The 15382-nt window shown below is 61.6% G+C and overlaps 1 protein-coding gene across 2 annotated transcripts; it reads left to right on the top strand.

The window, feature by feature from the left end:
* Window positions 1-240: 240 nt before the first annotated feature.
* On the top strand, window positions 241-10862 carry MOB3A (MOB kinase activator 3A). Of its 2 annotated transcripts, none has more exons than XM_062014935.1 (4): window positions 241-347; window positions 7291-7782; window positions 8460-8662; window positions 9625-10862. In XM_062014935.1, the coding sequence occupies exons 2-4, from the start codon at window positions 7365-7367 to the stop codon at window positions 9652-9654; spliced, it is 651 nt and encodes a 216-aa protein (XP_061870919.1). In that variant the 5' UTR covers window positions 241-347; window positions 7291-7364; the 3' UTR covers window positions 9655-10862. The 2 variants fall into 2 exon arrangements, with proteins under 2 accessions (XP_061870919.1, XP_061870920.1); XM_062014936.1 differs by lacking the exon at window positions 241-347 and adding an exon at window positions 593-810.
* Window positions 10863-15382: the final 4520 nt, after the last annotated feature.

The raw sequence follows: 15382 nt of genomic DNA, 5'->3' as shown, positions 1-15382 counted from the left end.
GGGGAACGGAGCCCCAGCTCCGCCTCGCCCTCTCTGCAGAGCCGCGGGCGCGGGGCAGGGCGCTGCTGCCGGGGGCTTCCCCCCGCCGCTTACCCGGGCTGTACCGGAGCCTCCCCCCGCAGCAGCCGCTGCCCGCGCCGGGCGGGGACGTGCCGGCGGCTGCCCCGGGCCCGCCCCGCGCCCGCCCGCGGGAGGAGCCGCAGCCGGCGCCAGCGCAGCGCGGGCGGGCGGCGGCTCCTTTAAGAGGAAGTAGCGCCGGCGGCCGCGCGCGGAGCGGGGCCGCGCGGGACGGCGCCGAGCTGAGGGGTGCTGCGGCCGCACGAGGAGCCGCTTCCGCGCCGCCGCGGGTAAGTGCGAGCGGGGCCGAGGGGGCTGCGGGGGGCCCGGGGCGGCCCCGAGCGCCGGCGGCGGGTCGGGCCCAGCCCAGCGCGGCCCTGCCCGGCCCTGCCCGCGCTCCCCGTGCCCGCCAGCGCCCGCGGCGGGGGGCCGGGGCCGGCCGCGCTCCCCGGGCGGGCTGCGCCCCCTCAGGGCTGCGCCGCTTGTGCCGAGCGAGCCCTGACGCGCGGCCGCTGGAGCCGCCGCTCGGCCGCCTCAGCGGCTCGTACCCGCTGTCGCTTGGGCGGAAGGCGGAGCAGCGGCCGAGCAGCGGCCTGGAGCGAAGCCCCCGCCGCGGGACCCGCGGGCCGGGCCGAGGCGCCGGGCACACGCTGCTGCTGGGCTCAGGCTGCTGCTGGGCCCGGCCGGCGCAGGGACGCGGGCTCTGGCAGCGCAGCGACAGGCTCCGAGCGAGGACAAAAACGAGCGGAGAGGGTAAAGAGTCTGGCCGGGGTGACCGTGAAGTTCCAGCCCTGTGTGTGCTCCTGAGTCTTGTTCGTCCTCTTTCCCCCCTTCAGCTGCACTCGTGGGTGTTTCTGCTGCGGTAAAGGCACAGACCTCGAGCTCAGGCTCCTTAAGAACGGGGAATTCTGCGTTTGTGGCTGATGTGTGACCCGGCTGTGCTGAGGGAGAACCTGTGATGCCTGAAAGCAAGCTCGGCCGTTTGCTTCAAGTCTCACAGGAGCTGCCTGTGCTGTGCCCCGTTCTCAGCTCCCCCGGAGAAAACTCGTGTGTGAGAGAAGGACAGACACGGAGGGAAGGGCAGGGAGTCCCCAGAGAGAGGGGAAAGGGGGATTGGAGGTTGCCCAGCGTGTGGAAGCATCCGTGTCGTGGACTCTTGTGAGATCCCCTTCTCCCGGTGCCTGCAGCCGAAGGGTGGTCACACTTTCTCAGTTTCCATCCCGTCTTTGAACCCCGTCTCCGGGCTGGAAGGTTTCTGCTGAGTCGCAGGGCGGGGGGGGATTTTTGCTGGGAGATGTGAAATTTCCCCAGCCAGCCGTGTATCCCGCTCCCGGGGCTTTGTCCTTGCACTCTGCTTCCTTTCAGAGCACGGGCTCACGTCCAGCTCTGTGTTTATCTGCTGCTCTTTCTCGGACTGTATATTCTGTGCTTTAGCTTCACTTTCTGTCTTAGTCACGTACCTGTGGAGTTAACTGGGGCAGGAGGGCGAGTTTGTAACCTTTTCAAATGCCCAGAACAGGAGGAGGGCTGACTGAGGGTTCCTGCCAGCTGGGTGATGTGGCAGCAGAACCTGCTGCCTTCGGATTACACCGAGGAGCTGAGTCCAGGTGCTGAGCTGGGAGCTGAGCTCCCTCTGCCCAGTGCAGACACGTTACTCTGGGTTCTGGGTCAGGAGTGGCAGTAGGCTTTCCTCTCTGCTTGGCTGAGGCTGAGGGAGCTTGAAGCCTCCTCAGCACTTTGAGCAAAGTCCTCCTCCGTGACTTCAGCTGCTGTGGGGGCTGTTGGCCAGATGCTTCCTTGGCCATGTTTAGCTCTAGCGTGGCTCTTTCATCCATGGGATGCAACATGAAACAGTTTCAGTCCCGTTGGTGGGGGCTGGCCCTGGGCTGCTTTGGGCCCTGGTGTGTAGCTCCTGCTTCTCTGGAAGTGGGCCAGGGATCTCTACAGCACTCAGAGGGAAAACGCTTCCCCTGTCAGCAGTGAAAGCGTGTGGGGTCAGAGAAGAGAGATTGCAAAACCTTACCAGTCTGTGCATCTGGGCAAAGAATTGCCTTCAACTGCTGTGTTTCAGGTTCTTACTAACCAGGAAAGTATTTTGTGGTACTTGAGCCGTAAGTGCTGCTGTAAGTGGATCCATGACCAGCCTGGGAGGGTGAGGAGCTTATCTTTAGAACTACATACGCTGCAGATAATGCTGCCAAGGAAGAGTGCACCTTAGGCCACATCTTCATCCTCCCTTTCCCAGCTGGCCCAGGGAGGAAGGGTTATCTGTGACTCCTGCCTCGTCTGCTGCTTGCTTCCCTCTGGAGCTGGGCTTGTTCTGCTCCTCATCAAACAATGAGGCACCTTGGGCCAATCCTTGCTCGGAGTGTGTGAAGCTGCCAGAGAGCAGAGGGCAGGAGTGGAGGCAGCAGATTCCCACCTCTTCTGCAAGTGTGCAAAGCCAGAGCAAAAAAAAACCCCACCCCATCACTCTGGGGCAGCTTTGACTTCCTCCAGAGAAGTCTGGCTGAAGTGTGCAGGTGCTTTGTTGTTGTTGAGTCAGTTTGAGAGGAGGCAGAAGCGGTGAGGCCGCTGCCATTGCCATGTGCTGCCTGGGTTTGGGCTGGATGTGGCCTCCCCATGGAGCACAGGTGAGCTGGAGCCGTCCACAACCTGTTGGAGTTGGAAGCAGGGGCTGAGTCAGGCCTGTGGCTGCACTGCAAGGCTCTGTCATGTTGTTCACCATCTTCACTGCAGGCTCCTCTCAGGGCTGCTGTCTGGGCCTCTTCTGCTTTTTCCTCTTGCTGTGCAGCAGGAGGTCTTATGATGTGGTGAGCCCCGAGGTGATCTCCAGCTCCACATCAGTGGGCTTGTTCCTTGCCTGGAGACATCCTTCATGTGTGTTGTGTCTGCCCTACCCTCACAGAGCAGAAGAGCTGGCCTCGTGGGCATCTGCTCTCCGTGACAGACAATGCTGCCTTTATCCAAAAGCACAACATGAGCGTGGGGAGCAGAGGTATTTGTGTGTGGGCCGAGCCCTGCCGTGGGAAGGGCTGGCCATGTGGCCAGCACGTGCTCCAGCTCCATCCCTGGGTGAAGGAGCTCACAGCCCTGGCTTCTCCAGACCCGTGGCCAAGCTGCTGAGCTGCTGCCTCTTGCAGTCATCACTTCATCAGCCAAAGGCAAAATCCACGCTCCAGCGTTTTACCTTCTACGTGAGCGGGGGCAGATCACAAAGTTAAGACCAGATGGAGCTGCAGTTGCTTCCACAATGTCCCTGCCCAGTGAGGACGGTGACGTGGAGCCTGCAAAAGGAGGAAGAAGCGTGTTGCTCCCAGCTTGGGCTCCATAAATAGCACAGTGTCCCTTAGGAGTCCTGCAGTGGGGGACACACCAGGCTGGAGGACAGCAAAAAGCCTTCCAGAAGGAGCAGGATGCTGGGGGTGACCTGACAGAGGTCCAGGAGATGGACCTGGGAGTTCAAACTAAACATGAGCTGCAACGTGCCCTCATGGGCAAGGAGGCCACTGGCAGCCTGGGAGAGGCACTGAGAAGAGTGTGGGCAGCAGGTTGAGGGAGGTTCTGGCACAGGAGGGGAAACTCCTTTGGTGCTGAGGGGAGGGAGCCCTGGCCCAGGCTGCCCAGGGAGGGTGTGGAGGCTCCTCAGGAGGTTTCCAACCCCACCTGGACACGTTCCTGTGCCCCCTGAGCCAGGGGAACCCGCTGGAGCTGGAGCAGCTCTGCAGGGCCGTTGCAGCCCCCACCATTCAGGCAATCTGTGAAAATACAGCCCCTCAGACCTCAGAAGAGTTGAGCTGCTCATAGTGTGTCGTCAGCCACCCACGGCCTGTGGTTTATCCTAGAAATATTTGTCTGTGCAGTTAACCTGCCTCCTGGAGTCGTGACCCAGCTTGTCAGCTTAAGGCAGCTCCTGCAGAGCCTGCAGCGGATTAGCTCTGCCTGCACACGCAGCCCCCTGTGGCTGGGCTGCCTGGACACCCTCCAGCAGAGCTGCAGCTCTGGCAGTGCAGTAAATGCAGATGTCAGGTTAAAAAAGGCAAGAGGATTGGCCCAGCCCCAGCATGTCCTGGGGCTCTGACAGCTGGCCCTGCTGCACCTCTGGGCTTTCCAGTGGAGATGGTTCAGCTGCAGCGTTTGCTGTCAGGACCTTTGCCTTTTGGGGAAGGGAAAGTAGGAGGGGTGAGCTCTTTCAGAAGTTACTTTCCCATGTGGCTTCTCCCCCCTCTATGACTGTGGAGAGGCCCATGCTGGAAACTCCAGTTTTCTTGCTTGCAGAGTTAGAAGACGACTCAGCCTTCCCTCTGCCCTGCCAGGAAGGGCTCTCACCTGCCTCCCCCTGCAACCTGCCTCCCACAAACCCCAGAACCTCCCTCCTGGGCTCTGGATCGAAATCCTGAGCTCTGAGCTGGGCTGTGAGCTGCCTGCTCCTCCTTCCTGCTCACAGTCTTGGAGTCATTTCAGATGGAAAAGCCCCTGAAGCTGCTGCAGTCCCAGCCCTCCCCTCACCCTGCCCAGCCCAGCACCGACCCACAGCCCTCAGCACCTCAGCTCCAGGGTTTTGGGATCCCTGCAGTGCTGGGCACTCCCCCAGCTCCCTGGGCAGCCTGGCACAGGGGCTGACACTCCTCTCAGGGAAACAGTTCTGCCTCTGGAAGTAGATGTGGGGTGTGTGATATCATCCCCAAGCAATGGCTGGGATGCTCTTGGGCCCTGTGCGTTTTTTCCCCCTACACCTGGATGTTTCTTTCAGCTCAGCTGCAGTCAAAGACCATCGTTAAACAGGCTGCATCTGCTTGAAGTCTGAGCTGCTTGTTTTGCTGCTGCTCAGCTGTGTGCCAGTCACTGCTGCTTTGAGCTCCTCTGTTCTCTGACCCGTGTCTCCACGGCAAGAGGAAGTTGGTTGTGGCTGACAGAGTTTGATGCTTCTCTTGGTAGGAAACGAGCCGTATTGATCCCCCTTTGCCCTGCTCACGTGGCAGTTCCTCCTGGGGACAGTCACTGTTCATTTCTCAATGCTTGGGTTCTTTTCCCTCTGGTTTTGCTGTTGTTTCACCCCATTTTCCTGGCTGTGCTGGGCCCTGCAGCTGCAGCCTGAGCCCTGCTGCAGACACACGGTGCTGTGCACCAAGGGCCGTGCGTGGCCGCAGCCCCGGCGGGTGCTGTGCGGAGGGTGCTGCTCCTGCACCTTTGGGCCTGTGTTGGTTCCAAAGGGCGTTTCTGTCTGCATCTCCAGTGTAAGGAGATCATTGCCTGCAAGGACGTCCCTGGGACTGATTCCCTGCTGGAAGTGGCTGCAGACTCAGCACCTGCCGTGCAGGTCGGTGGTTCTGGAGGCAGGTCGTGCCGGGCTGCGCCGTGGCCCCGCGCGGAGCTTCCGCCGCAGGATGTGGTGAGCTGTGACACAGCTCTCGCTAACCAAAGCTGCTGCCTCCTGCTCTCGTGGCCCTCCACGCTGTTTGCCGCTTCCTCTCTGTCTGTGGTGTGACCAAACAGCTCCCAGGGACAGGTTTTCTGAGGGTTTTCTTCGTGGGCTGTCACACAGCAGCTCACAGTCGCAGGCTGGGCCCTGCCTGCAGTGGATTCACCCTCCAGCCCTCACTCATCCACACTAAAGTGCTGCTTTGGTTTCTCCCAACGTGTGCCACGGCCCATGTTGCAACAGGAGTTTGAGTCTCTCTGCTCCAGCACAGAAGAGGTTACTGATGGGAAGGATTTGCTGGCTTGTTTGCTTATGAACTTAGGGGAACTCTTCTTGTGCCAGCCTGGGGAAGCCATCAGCTTTGGTTCATCTCTGTAACTTTATTTCTCTGTGCAGCACATGTAAAACACTATTTCTGGTACACACAGCTCTCTGCTTCACCTTTCCATCAAAGAGCAGCTTGACACGAGTTACAGGAGGGGATGGATGTGGGAACAAAGGAGGTATAATTAGCTGCAGATAAACAGAGCTCTGCTTCTCGGCAGCATCCCTTCAGATCTTGTGTCTCACCTCCTTTGGAGCTCACTCTTTCCCCCAGCCTGGCAGAGGGAGATGAGCTTTCCCTGCTCTTTCAGCTTTCAACCAACCTTCAGGAGAGAGAAACTGAAATGAGAGATGTTTGTGGTGGCTCTGCACCTGCAGAAGAGGCTGTGGCTGCTCTTGGACACGGTGTTATTTCTGGATATGCTCTTTCTGGGTGCCTGAGCTACCACTTCTTCTTTCTTCTTCTTGTTCCCCTCCACCCTTTCGTGTCCTGTCCTGAACATGACACAGTCACAGGCAGCTCCTGCTCCAAGGGCTGTTTGGTGAAGATCTGAACTTCACTGCAGGCTGCCATAACCTCACCTCTCAGGGTGGGGAAAAATCTGATCCAGGTAAAAACACAACTTCAAGTTTTACCTTTCTGAAGGAGATGCTGTGTTGGAGCTGAGCAGGTGCTGATGGAGTTTCTCCTTGGTTCTGGGGGGTTTGTGTCTCCTGGTGTGATGGTGTGAGTGGCAGTGATCTCCCACTGAGGCTGTGCTGGGGGCACAGGGGGCTGTGCCTTGGGGTCTCGTTTTGGCTCTTCCTGCCTCATCCCTTTGCTGGGGGGTGGGTTCTCATCCCCACACTGAGTGAGGGAGACCTTGCAGGGGGACTTCTCCTTCAGCCCAGGTCACCTCTGACAGCTGAGCCACCAACTCTCATGGAATCAGGATCATTTGGGTTGGCAAAGCCCCTGAAGCTGCTGCAGTCCCAGCCCTGCCCTCACCCTGCCCAGCCCAGCACTGACCCACAGCCCTCAGCACCTCAGCTCCAGGGCTTTGGGATCCCTGCAGGGCTGGGCACTCCCCCAGCTCCCTGGGCAGCCTGGCACAGGGGCTGACACCCCTCTCAGGGAAACAGTTCTGCCTCAGCTCCAACCTCAGTCTCCCCTGGGGCAACTCCAGCCCCTTTCCTCTTGTCCTGTCACTTGTTAGTGAGGAGCAGACCCACCCCCCAGCTCCCTGCAGCCTCCTGTCAGGGAGCTGCAGAGTGCTCCTGGCTCCCCTCAGCCTCCCCCAGGCTCAGCACCCCCGTTTGCTGCTGCTCTGCTGTGAGCTGGGCTGTGACGAGAAGGGAGGAGGCCACAAAGCTGCTGTTGGCTTCCCCCACTTCTCCTGTCTGGGGCGAGGGCCCAGATGGGATCCCAGATCCCTCCCGGTGGGATTCACACAGGGTTTCCCGTGGGAGAGCCGCTCCTCACCGCTGCCCTCTGTGCTGCCCCTCAGACCAGCAGCCGATGAGCAGAGGGAGGCTCGTGTGACGCCTGGCGCCTCGGCTGGCAGCGCCCCGACACGAGACCATGTCCCACGCCCTGAAGCAAGTGTTCAATAAAGACAAAACCTTCCGGCCCAAGCGCAAGTTCGAGCCGGGGACGCAGCGGTTCGAGCTGCACAAGAAGGCTCAGGCCTCGCTCAACGCCGGGCTGGACCTGAAGCTGGCCGTGCAGCTGCCCCCGGGCGAGGAGCAGAACGACTGGGTGGCCGTGCACGTCGTGGACTTCTTCAACCGCATCAACCTGATCTACGGCACCATCAGCGACTACTGCACCGAGCGCTCCTGCCCCGTCATGTCCGGCGGCCCCAAGTACGAGTACCGGTGGCAGGACGAGCACAGGTACCGCCGACCCACGGCCCTGGCTGCCCCCCAGTACATGAACCTCCTGATGGACTGGATCGAGGTGCAGATCAACAACGAGGACATCTTCCCCACCAACGTCGGTGAGTTCGGCCCCGGTGCCGGCTGGAGCCGTCCCTGAGCCCCCAGGTGCGGTTTGAGACCCGGGGGACGGTCGCTGCTGGAGCAGAGCTCGTTCCTTTTGTGCTGCCCAGAGGCTGGCAGCGTCTGAGCTGTGCCAGGCACCTGAGGAGCTGCAGAGATCTGGAGCTGTAAATCCCCAGAGCTGTGCCAGACCCTGGGGGTCCCTCGAGGAGAGCCAGGCTGAGCCCAGTCAGCAGAGACAAGTGCCTGCTCTTAGAAAAGTCAGGAGCATGGGGCAACCCATTTGCTTTTAGTGCTCAGTGCCAGGACAAGGGGTGATGGACAGGCTGGAACACAGTCAGTTCCACTTAAACACCAGGAGAAAGTCCTTTGGTGCTGAGGTGAGGGAGCCCTGGCCCAGGCTGCCCAGGGAGGGTGTGGAGGCTCCTGCTCAGGAGGTTTCCAACCCCACCTGGACACGTTCCTGTGCCCCCTGAGCCAGGGGAACCTGCTGGAGCAGGGGCTGGAGCAGCTCTGCAGGGCTCTAAAGGGAGAGGGAAAAGGAGAGGGGAAGGGGAAATTGCCAGGGACAAAAGCCCTTTTGTCTCAAGGTGTCCTTGTGATCTATTAATTTCAGCCCCAAGGAAGCAGATTTCAGCTGGCTGACAGTCTCTCCTGGCTGTGTCTCCCCTCCCAGGTACTCCCTTCCCCAAGAACTTCCTCCCCGTGGTGAAGAAGATTCTCTCGAGGCTCTTCCGTGTCTTTGTCCACGTCTACATCCACCACTTTGACCGGATCACGCAGATGGGCTCCGAGGCTCACGTCAACACCTGCTACAAGCACTTTTACTACTTTGTGAAAGAATTCAATCTCATAGACACCAAGGAGCTGGAACCACTGGTGAGTGCTGGGGGGGGTGACGGTCTGCAGGCAGCACAGGGGCTGTGGGTGGAGGGATCACAGAGGGTCCTGGTCCCTCCTTGTTGGGGGTTTAAGCCTGGCTGCCTGCCAGGTGCCCACCAAAACCTTTCTGTCACTCCTCAGCTGGACAGGAGAGAGAGGCTCCAGTGCCTGGGCACCTCCTCCCCCTCCTTCTCCACTGACCTTGGTGTCTCTGGAGATGTTATTCTCACATTCTCACTCCCTTCTCCTGCTGTTTTGCCTCTGCTGCAGCAGCTTCTTCCCCTTCTCCTGTGTGTCAATCCCAGAGTCGTTACCTCCATCACTAATTGGCTCGGCCTTGGCCTTGGTGGGTCCATCTCAGAGCCAACAGCCCTGTCCCTGGGATATCCAGGGGAAGCTTCCAGCAACTGATGCTTTTCAAAGCAGCCCCCTGCTCCCAGAACCTTCCCCACACAGAGCCAGGACCCTCCTCCAGCCCAGCTGCCCACACTGAGGACGTGGGTTGGCCTGTCAGGAGCTGGGAGGCAGGACGTGCTGGCACAGCACAGCAGGGTTGCTGGGGCATCTCCTGGGGCAAGTTGCCTTCTCCAGCAACCTCCTCATGTTTCCAGCAGCTGCTGTGACTTGTTTGGGTGCACGTCAGCCACCTAGCATGGGGATGACTAAACCCCACGCTGTCTGCACGGGGAGGCTGGAGAGAGTGGCCTGTCTGAGCTGAGAGGTGGAGATGGTGTTTGTTTGCTGTCAGCAGCAGAGCAGACACCTTGCCATGGGCAGAGGAAGGGTGTCCTGCTGGTGCCTGGGAACAGGAGCAGTGGGGGGAACATGCCCAAACTGGAGCTCTTGGTGCCACCCCTTCCCCAAGGAGGGCATTTACGACTCACAGAGATGGGATGTTCTCATCTCAGCTTCCCCTGGATCTTCATCGTGGTCCCTTGTGTTCTCTGTCCCTTTGACAGAAGGAAATGACGTCCCGGATGTGCCACTGAGCCCAGACCTCGGGGTCTCTGCCAGAGTCCCCCTCCTGCCTTGGAGATGTGATTCCAGGGGAGAACAGAGACGTTTTCTTAAAGAAATCTCTATATTTTTGATGAGTTTCAATGTAAAACTGTGACACTGCAGGAATATTTTTGTAAAGATGCTCTAGATAAACTAGTTTTTTATAGTAATTGCTATAAAAAAGAGAAGGAGCTGCTGCAGGCCCTTGGTGGAGGTGCTGCTCCTGGAGGGGGGAAGAGCCTCTTCCCCATCCCCTCACTGCAGCAGCACCACAGGAGCCGAGCCAGGGGCTCCAGAGCCGTGTCCTGTGGCCGGTGCTGCCATGGCAGAGGTACTTCCCCCAGACACCCGTGTCCCACCCGTGCAGGGAGGCTATGTGGGGATGGGGGAGATGCTGCTGCAGGTGGATCCCCTGGGGTGCTCTTGGGCTCCAGCACCTCCTCCCCTGCCTGTGAGTCCGCTGGTTTTTTGGACAGAGCTGCTTTTGTGCTCACCTTCCACTTGGCATCCTGTCCCCGAGGCTTGGGCCCCTGGCAGCCGCTGCACCGGGGCTGAGCTGGAGCGCTGCTCTCATGAATCTGCTCCTGCCTCGGACACTGAGCTGAGCTGCTCCTCAGCTCTGGCTGCAGCAGCCCCACAGCAGCAGCATGAGGCCAGGCAGACCTGTCCCTCGTGGGTCTGAGCAGAGGGACGGTGCTGGGACAGGCGTGGGGAGGTCTTGAGCACCTCCACCACCCACCCACCGCCCCCTGCGGTACGCTGACCCTGCTCAGGAGGGACTGGGCCTCTCCCCTCACCTCCTGCCTGTGCATGGACCCTTTTCTGCTTCCCCTGAGGGTCCCTCTTCTGCACCCATCTGGTAGCCACTGTCTGCTGGGCTACTGGCCTGGGCTGCTGCTCCACCAGCAGCTCCACAGCGTGCCCCGAGCTTGGCCGTGGGAGGTGGCCTACCCCGAGCTAGGGAGGTAGGTCTGCCTCGGGTCTGAGGGGAGGGGAGCAGTGTTTACAGGGAGGGAAAAGGATTCTCTGAACAGTGACCAAACTCTACCACTAACCACATCTTCCTTCCAAAGTGTTTCTGTGCCCTGGAATCTCTGTACATACGTTGACTCGTTTCTTACGCTGTCGTTAGGGCCCTCGTACAAACACCACGATAGTCCTCTGGAATGGAACCAATAAATTATGTCATATTTACATAGCTCACTCCCCTTGCTCAACATCTTGTGATTACACCCTGGCCAGAGCCATTCCAGCAGCAAAACAAACACGGTGTGTTCGGGCTCCTCGGGAAGGGCGCTGTGGGTGTCCTCGGGAGGTTGGGTCCCTCCTGCTCTGCGGCTGCCTGGGGGCTGTTCCCTGGGCTGTGGGGCAGAGCAGGCTGGTGCTGCAGCTCAGGCAGCAGCTTGGCATTGCCCTGGCTGCCCTCTTCACTGTCCCTGTACCCCAGGGCTGTTTCAGCTCTTAAAACTTGGTCTGATGTGGGCAGGGGAGGTGAACTGGAGCTTTCACCAGCTTCCTGCCAGGCTGTGCTGCTGCTGAGCCAGGGCTGTGGGGGATGAGTAGCTTGGCCCAGGCTCTGCAAGTTGTTTTCCTGGCTGGGAGGGGAGAAACGGGCTGCACAGCCCTGGCTGCTGCCTGTGCCAGGCCCTGCCCGCTCCCCTCTGAGCTGCTGTGTGCTCACAGGCTCCCTCCAGCCCCGCTCCTGTGTCTGTGTGTGTGGTGCCCACCCCATGGGCTGTAGGACACTGCCCTCCTCTGCCCCGCTTTTTGGGGAGGAAAGACGTGGCCTCTTGCAGGGGACAGCAGCTCAAACAGCACAGCAAACCCACCCTGCCTCGTTTCTCACTGGTCTCCACCAGCAGTGGAACCCCCCAGAGTGGCTGTGAGCCCACAGCACGGCCTGTGCCTGTGCCCTCCGTGCTGCTGAGGGGCCCCGTGAGCCCCACGCTCTGAATCTGCCCGAGGGAAACAGGAGAGTGAGTGGGGCTGTGCAGGAAGGCAGCTGCTGCTGGAGGGGGCAGGGTCAGGAGGGAGGCCACGGGGCCACTGCACCCTCCTGCCCAGCCAGGGCCAGGGACTCATCACAGAATCACTTGGGCTGGAGAAGCTGCTGCAGCCCCAGCCCTGCCCTCACCCTGCCCAGCCCAGCACTGACCCACAGCCTCAGCACCTCAGCTCCAGGGCTTTGGGATCCCTCCAGGGCTGGGCACTCCCCCAGCTCCCTGGGCAGCCTGGCACAGGGCTGACACCCCTCTCAGGGACACAGTTCTGCCTCAGCTCCAATCTACAACTTGAGCCCATTTCTCCTTGTCCTGCCACTCATTATTTAGAAGACACTGACCTCGTCCTCCCTGCAGAGTGTCAGAGAGTGCTGCTGTCTCCCCTCAGCCTCCTCTTCTCCAGGCTCAGCACCCCCATTCCCTCAGCCCCTCCCCAGCACCCCTGTGCTCCAGCCCCTTCCCCAGCTCTGTGCCCTGTGTGTTGGCCCCAGTGTGGGCAGGAGCTTGGGCTGTGCAGCGTTTCCTCCTCCCCTGCCCTGCTGCTCTTGAAGGGGAAAAAAACCCCACGGAATGAATCCCTTTTGCTTGTGTTGTTTCCCCAGCAGAGGAGGGCCCAGATGCCTCCTGGAAGTGGGAGGATTTGGAGCCCTGGCTCTGCTTCAAGTGAAAAATCTTGCAAAAAAAAAAACCCCTGGAATTTCCTGCCAGGCAGAAACCCAGAGGCTGGACTCTCCCCGTGCTGCTTCTGCCAGGCAGGGACGGGGGACACGGGGCTGGATGTGCCTCAGTGTCCCCAAACAGGAGCAGCCGCAGCCCTGGGGCAGGGCACAGGCACACACAGGGCTGGTTTCACCCCAAAAAAGCCTCTGGGGGGGGATAGTTGAGCAAGGAGCAGCCCCAGCTCAGTCAAAACCCAGGGGACAAGGAGATGGAGACAGTGGGGCTGAGGCAGGACTTGGCACAGGGGGAAGATGGAGCTGGGTCACGAGGGGAGGGAAATACCCCCAAATCTGGGGCTGAGAGCTTAAGGACTTGGGGTGTTTGGGGAGAAGGGCAGGGAGGGGGCTTGTGCTGAGCCACAGTGGGGGTCAGGAGCAGCTTTTCAGCACCCCGGGCTCTTTCTGCCCCAGCTCCATCCTCCCAGCCCACGGGAGCTGCAGCCGGGCCGGTCCCAGGTCGGTGCTGGGCGAGGGGCGGGACATGGAAACGCTGCCTCGGAGCAGAGAAAGTCCCAAACCACAACAAAATACCCAGCGCCCCTCGATGGCTGCTCCTGCGCCCCAGCTTCACAGACACCGGCGTTTTCAGCAAAGCCCCTGGGAACTGAGCTCCTGAAGCTGCTGAGCGGCCCGGGAGGAGCTGGGCTGGGAGGGGGCGCAGGTTGGGCTGGGAGGGGGGTGCAGATTGGGCTGGGAAGGGGGCGCAGGCTGGGCTGGGAAGGGGCGCAGGTTGGGCTGGGAGGGGGCGCAGGGTGGGCTGGGAAGGGGGCGCAGGCTGGGCTGGGAAGGGGGCTCAGGGTGGGCTGGGAGGGGGCGCAGGCTGGGCTGGGAAGGGGCGCAGGTTGGGCTGGGAGGGGGCGCAGGCTGGGCTGGGAGGGGGCGCAGGCTGGGCTGGGAGGGGGCGCAGGGTGGGCTGGGAATGGGGTGCAGGTTGGGCTGGGAATGGGGTGCAGGTTGGGCTGGGAGGGGGCTCAGGCCGGTCTGGGCTTTCCTCGGGTGACACCTCGCTCCAGCTCCGGGGCTGATGCCGTCTGTGCTTCTTGGGGAGGCGTCAGCCCTGCAGAGGAGGCTGCCATGGCCCCCTGCTCTCCCCGTGACACTCCTGCGGGTCTCTTTGGGCTCTCCCCAGGGCCTTGGTGGCACCTCAGTGTGTACCCGGGGAGATGGGCCATAAAATGACCCGCCAAGGTCTGAGTGGGGCTGAGCACCACGGCAGGGCGGCTCGGGGACACATCCTGTGCCACTCCCACCCCCGATTCCACAGTCCCAGAGGTGCAAGGGGGGACAAGCCCGGGTGAGGCAGCACCTCGAGGGGATGGGAAGCGTGACCGTGGGCTCTCGGGGGAGGGTCTGTGCTGCAGGTGGCTGCAGCCCCGGGAGCAGCATCTCTGGGCTGGGCAAGGACCTGCCTCTGTTACAGCAACGCAGCTGCGGCTCCCGGCAAGTAAACACCGGCCCGTCAGGGGAGCTGAGGCGGGTGCTGCCAGGCTGCCAGAGGGGAAGAGGCAGAGGCTGAGCAGCAGCTGGGTGCCTCTGCAAACCTGTCTGGGCAACATCCTGCAGCGCCGTGGGACGGGCTCAGCTGTGGCGGCAGCTCCAGCACCCGCCGGCGCTTCTCCCACCCCCAGCCCCGGCTCTGCAGCCCCCGCGGTGCTGGGTGTGGGGGCTCAGGAGCTGGATGTGGGGGCTCAGCACCTGCTGAGCAGGCAGAGGCCGAGTGCATCAAAATCTGTGTTTCCCTGAAAAAAATCAGATGCCCTGTGCTGCAGGGAAGGGGAGCATGTCCCAGTGTGTCCCAGCATGGCCCAGTGTGTCCCAGCATGTCTCAGCGTGTCCCAGTGTGTCCCAGCAGGCCCCATTGTGTTTCAGTATGTCCCAGCATGTCCCAGTATGTCCCAGCATGTCACTGTGTGTCCCAGCATGTCCCAGCATATCCCAGCATGTCCCAGCGGGTCCCAGCAGGCCCCATTATGTGTCAGTATGTCCCAACATGTCCCAGTATGTCCCAGCATGTCACTGTGTGTCCCAGCATGGCCCAGTGTGTCCCAGCATGGCCCAGTGTGTCCCAGAATGTCCCAGTGTGTCCCAGCAGGCCCCATTATGTGTCAGTATGTCCCAGCATGTCACTGTGTGTCCCAGCATGTCCCAGCATATCCCAGCATATCCCAGCAGGTCCCATTGTGTGCCAGTATGTCCCAACACGTCCCAGTATGTCCCAGCAGGTCCCACAGTGTCCCAGCCCCCTGTGCCGTGCCGGTGGGCCCCCAACCTGTGTTCAGCTGCCAGGCACAGGCGCTGTGCCCCCCGGCTGCCCCCCGGCTGCCCCCGGGGCCGCGGGTGCTCTGCCCTGTCATTACCAGCTCCGTGACCCACATGGCAGCGGCGCAGTTTGGGAAGCGTGTGGCGCGTCCACCCCAGTGCCCGGCACCAGCCCAGAGCCCGTGGAGGGGGTGTGGGCTGGGGGGGGTCAGGGACAGCCCCCCCAAACTGCCCTGAGTGTGAGCTGGTGTGTGACACACTCACACTCACACACTCACTCACACACACACACTCACACACATACTGACACTCACACTCACACTCACTCACACACTGGGGCTGCGGGGGGGCATCACCTCCCGCCCCCCGCCAGCCCGGGCTGACTGCGGAGCCCCCGTTCGCTGCGTTACCAGACGCCTGCGGCCGCTTTTCCCGCGTGCGGGTGTGAGCGGCCGCCGGGGCCCGGCGCGCGCGGGGCTTTGCGGGGCTTTGCGGGGCCGGGGGCGGCCGAGACCCCCCCGGGGCGGCCCCGCGCCGGCGGCTTGTGCGGGGGCAGCTACAGTCCCCCACGCAAACGTGCCGAGGCAGCGTGGGGAGCGTCGGGGGCGGGAGGAGAAGGCGGGGGGCGGCCGGAGGGTCGGGGGGAGGCCCCGGGGCCGCATCGCGGGGTGCGGGGGGGGGTGCGGGGGAGCCAATGCGGGGCGCGCGCGGTGACGTCATGCGGACGGGCCGCGGCCATT

This window comes from Colius striatus, chromosome 25 (genome assembly GCF_028858725.1).
Source record: "Colius striatus isolate bColStr4 chromosome 25, bColStr4.1.hap1, whole genome shotgun sequence".
NCBI classification, from domain to species: Eukaryota; Metazoa; Chordata; class Aves; order Coliiformes; family Coliidae; genus Colius; species Colius striatus.
This window is presented reverse-complemented; position numbering and strand designations above follow the sequence as displayed.

What these genes read in the sequence shown, in the direction of transcription:
- MOB3A (XM_062014935.1), top strand. Translation starts at nt 7,365, where the DNA reads ATGTCCCACGCCCTGAAGCAAGTGTTCAATAAAGACAAAACCTTCCGG. An exon ending in CATCTTCCCCACCAACGTCG is followed by an intron (nt 7,783 to 8,459) that starts GTGAGTTCGGCC and finishes CTCCCCTCCCAG; the next exon opens with GTACTCCCTTCCCCAAGAAC. An exon ending in CCAAGGAGCTGGAACCACTG is followed by an intron (nt 8,663 to 9,624) that starts GTGAGTGCTGGG and finishes TCCCTTTGACAG; the next exon opens with AAGGAAATGACGTCCCGGAT.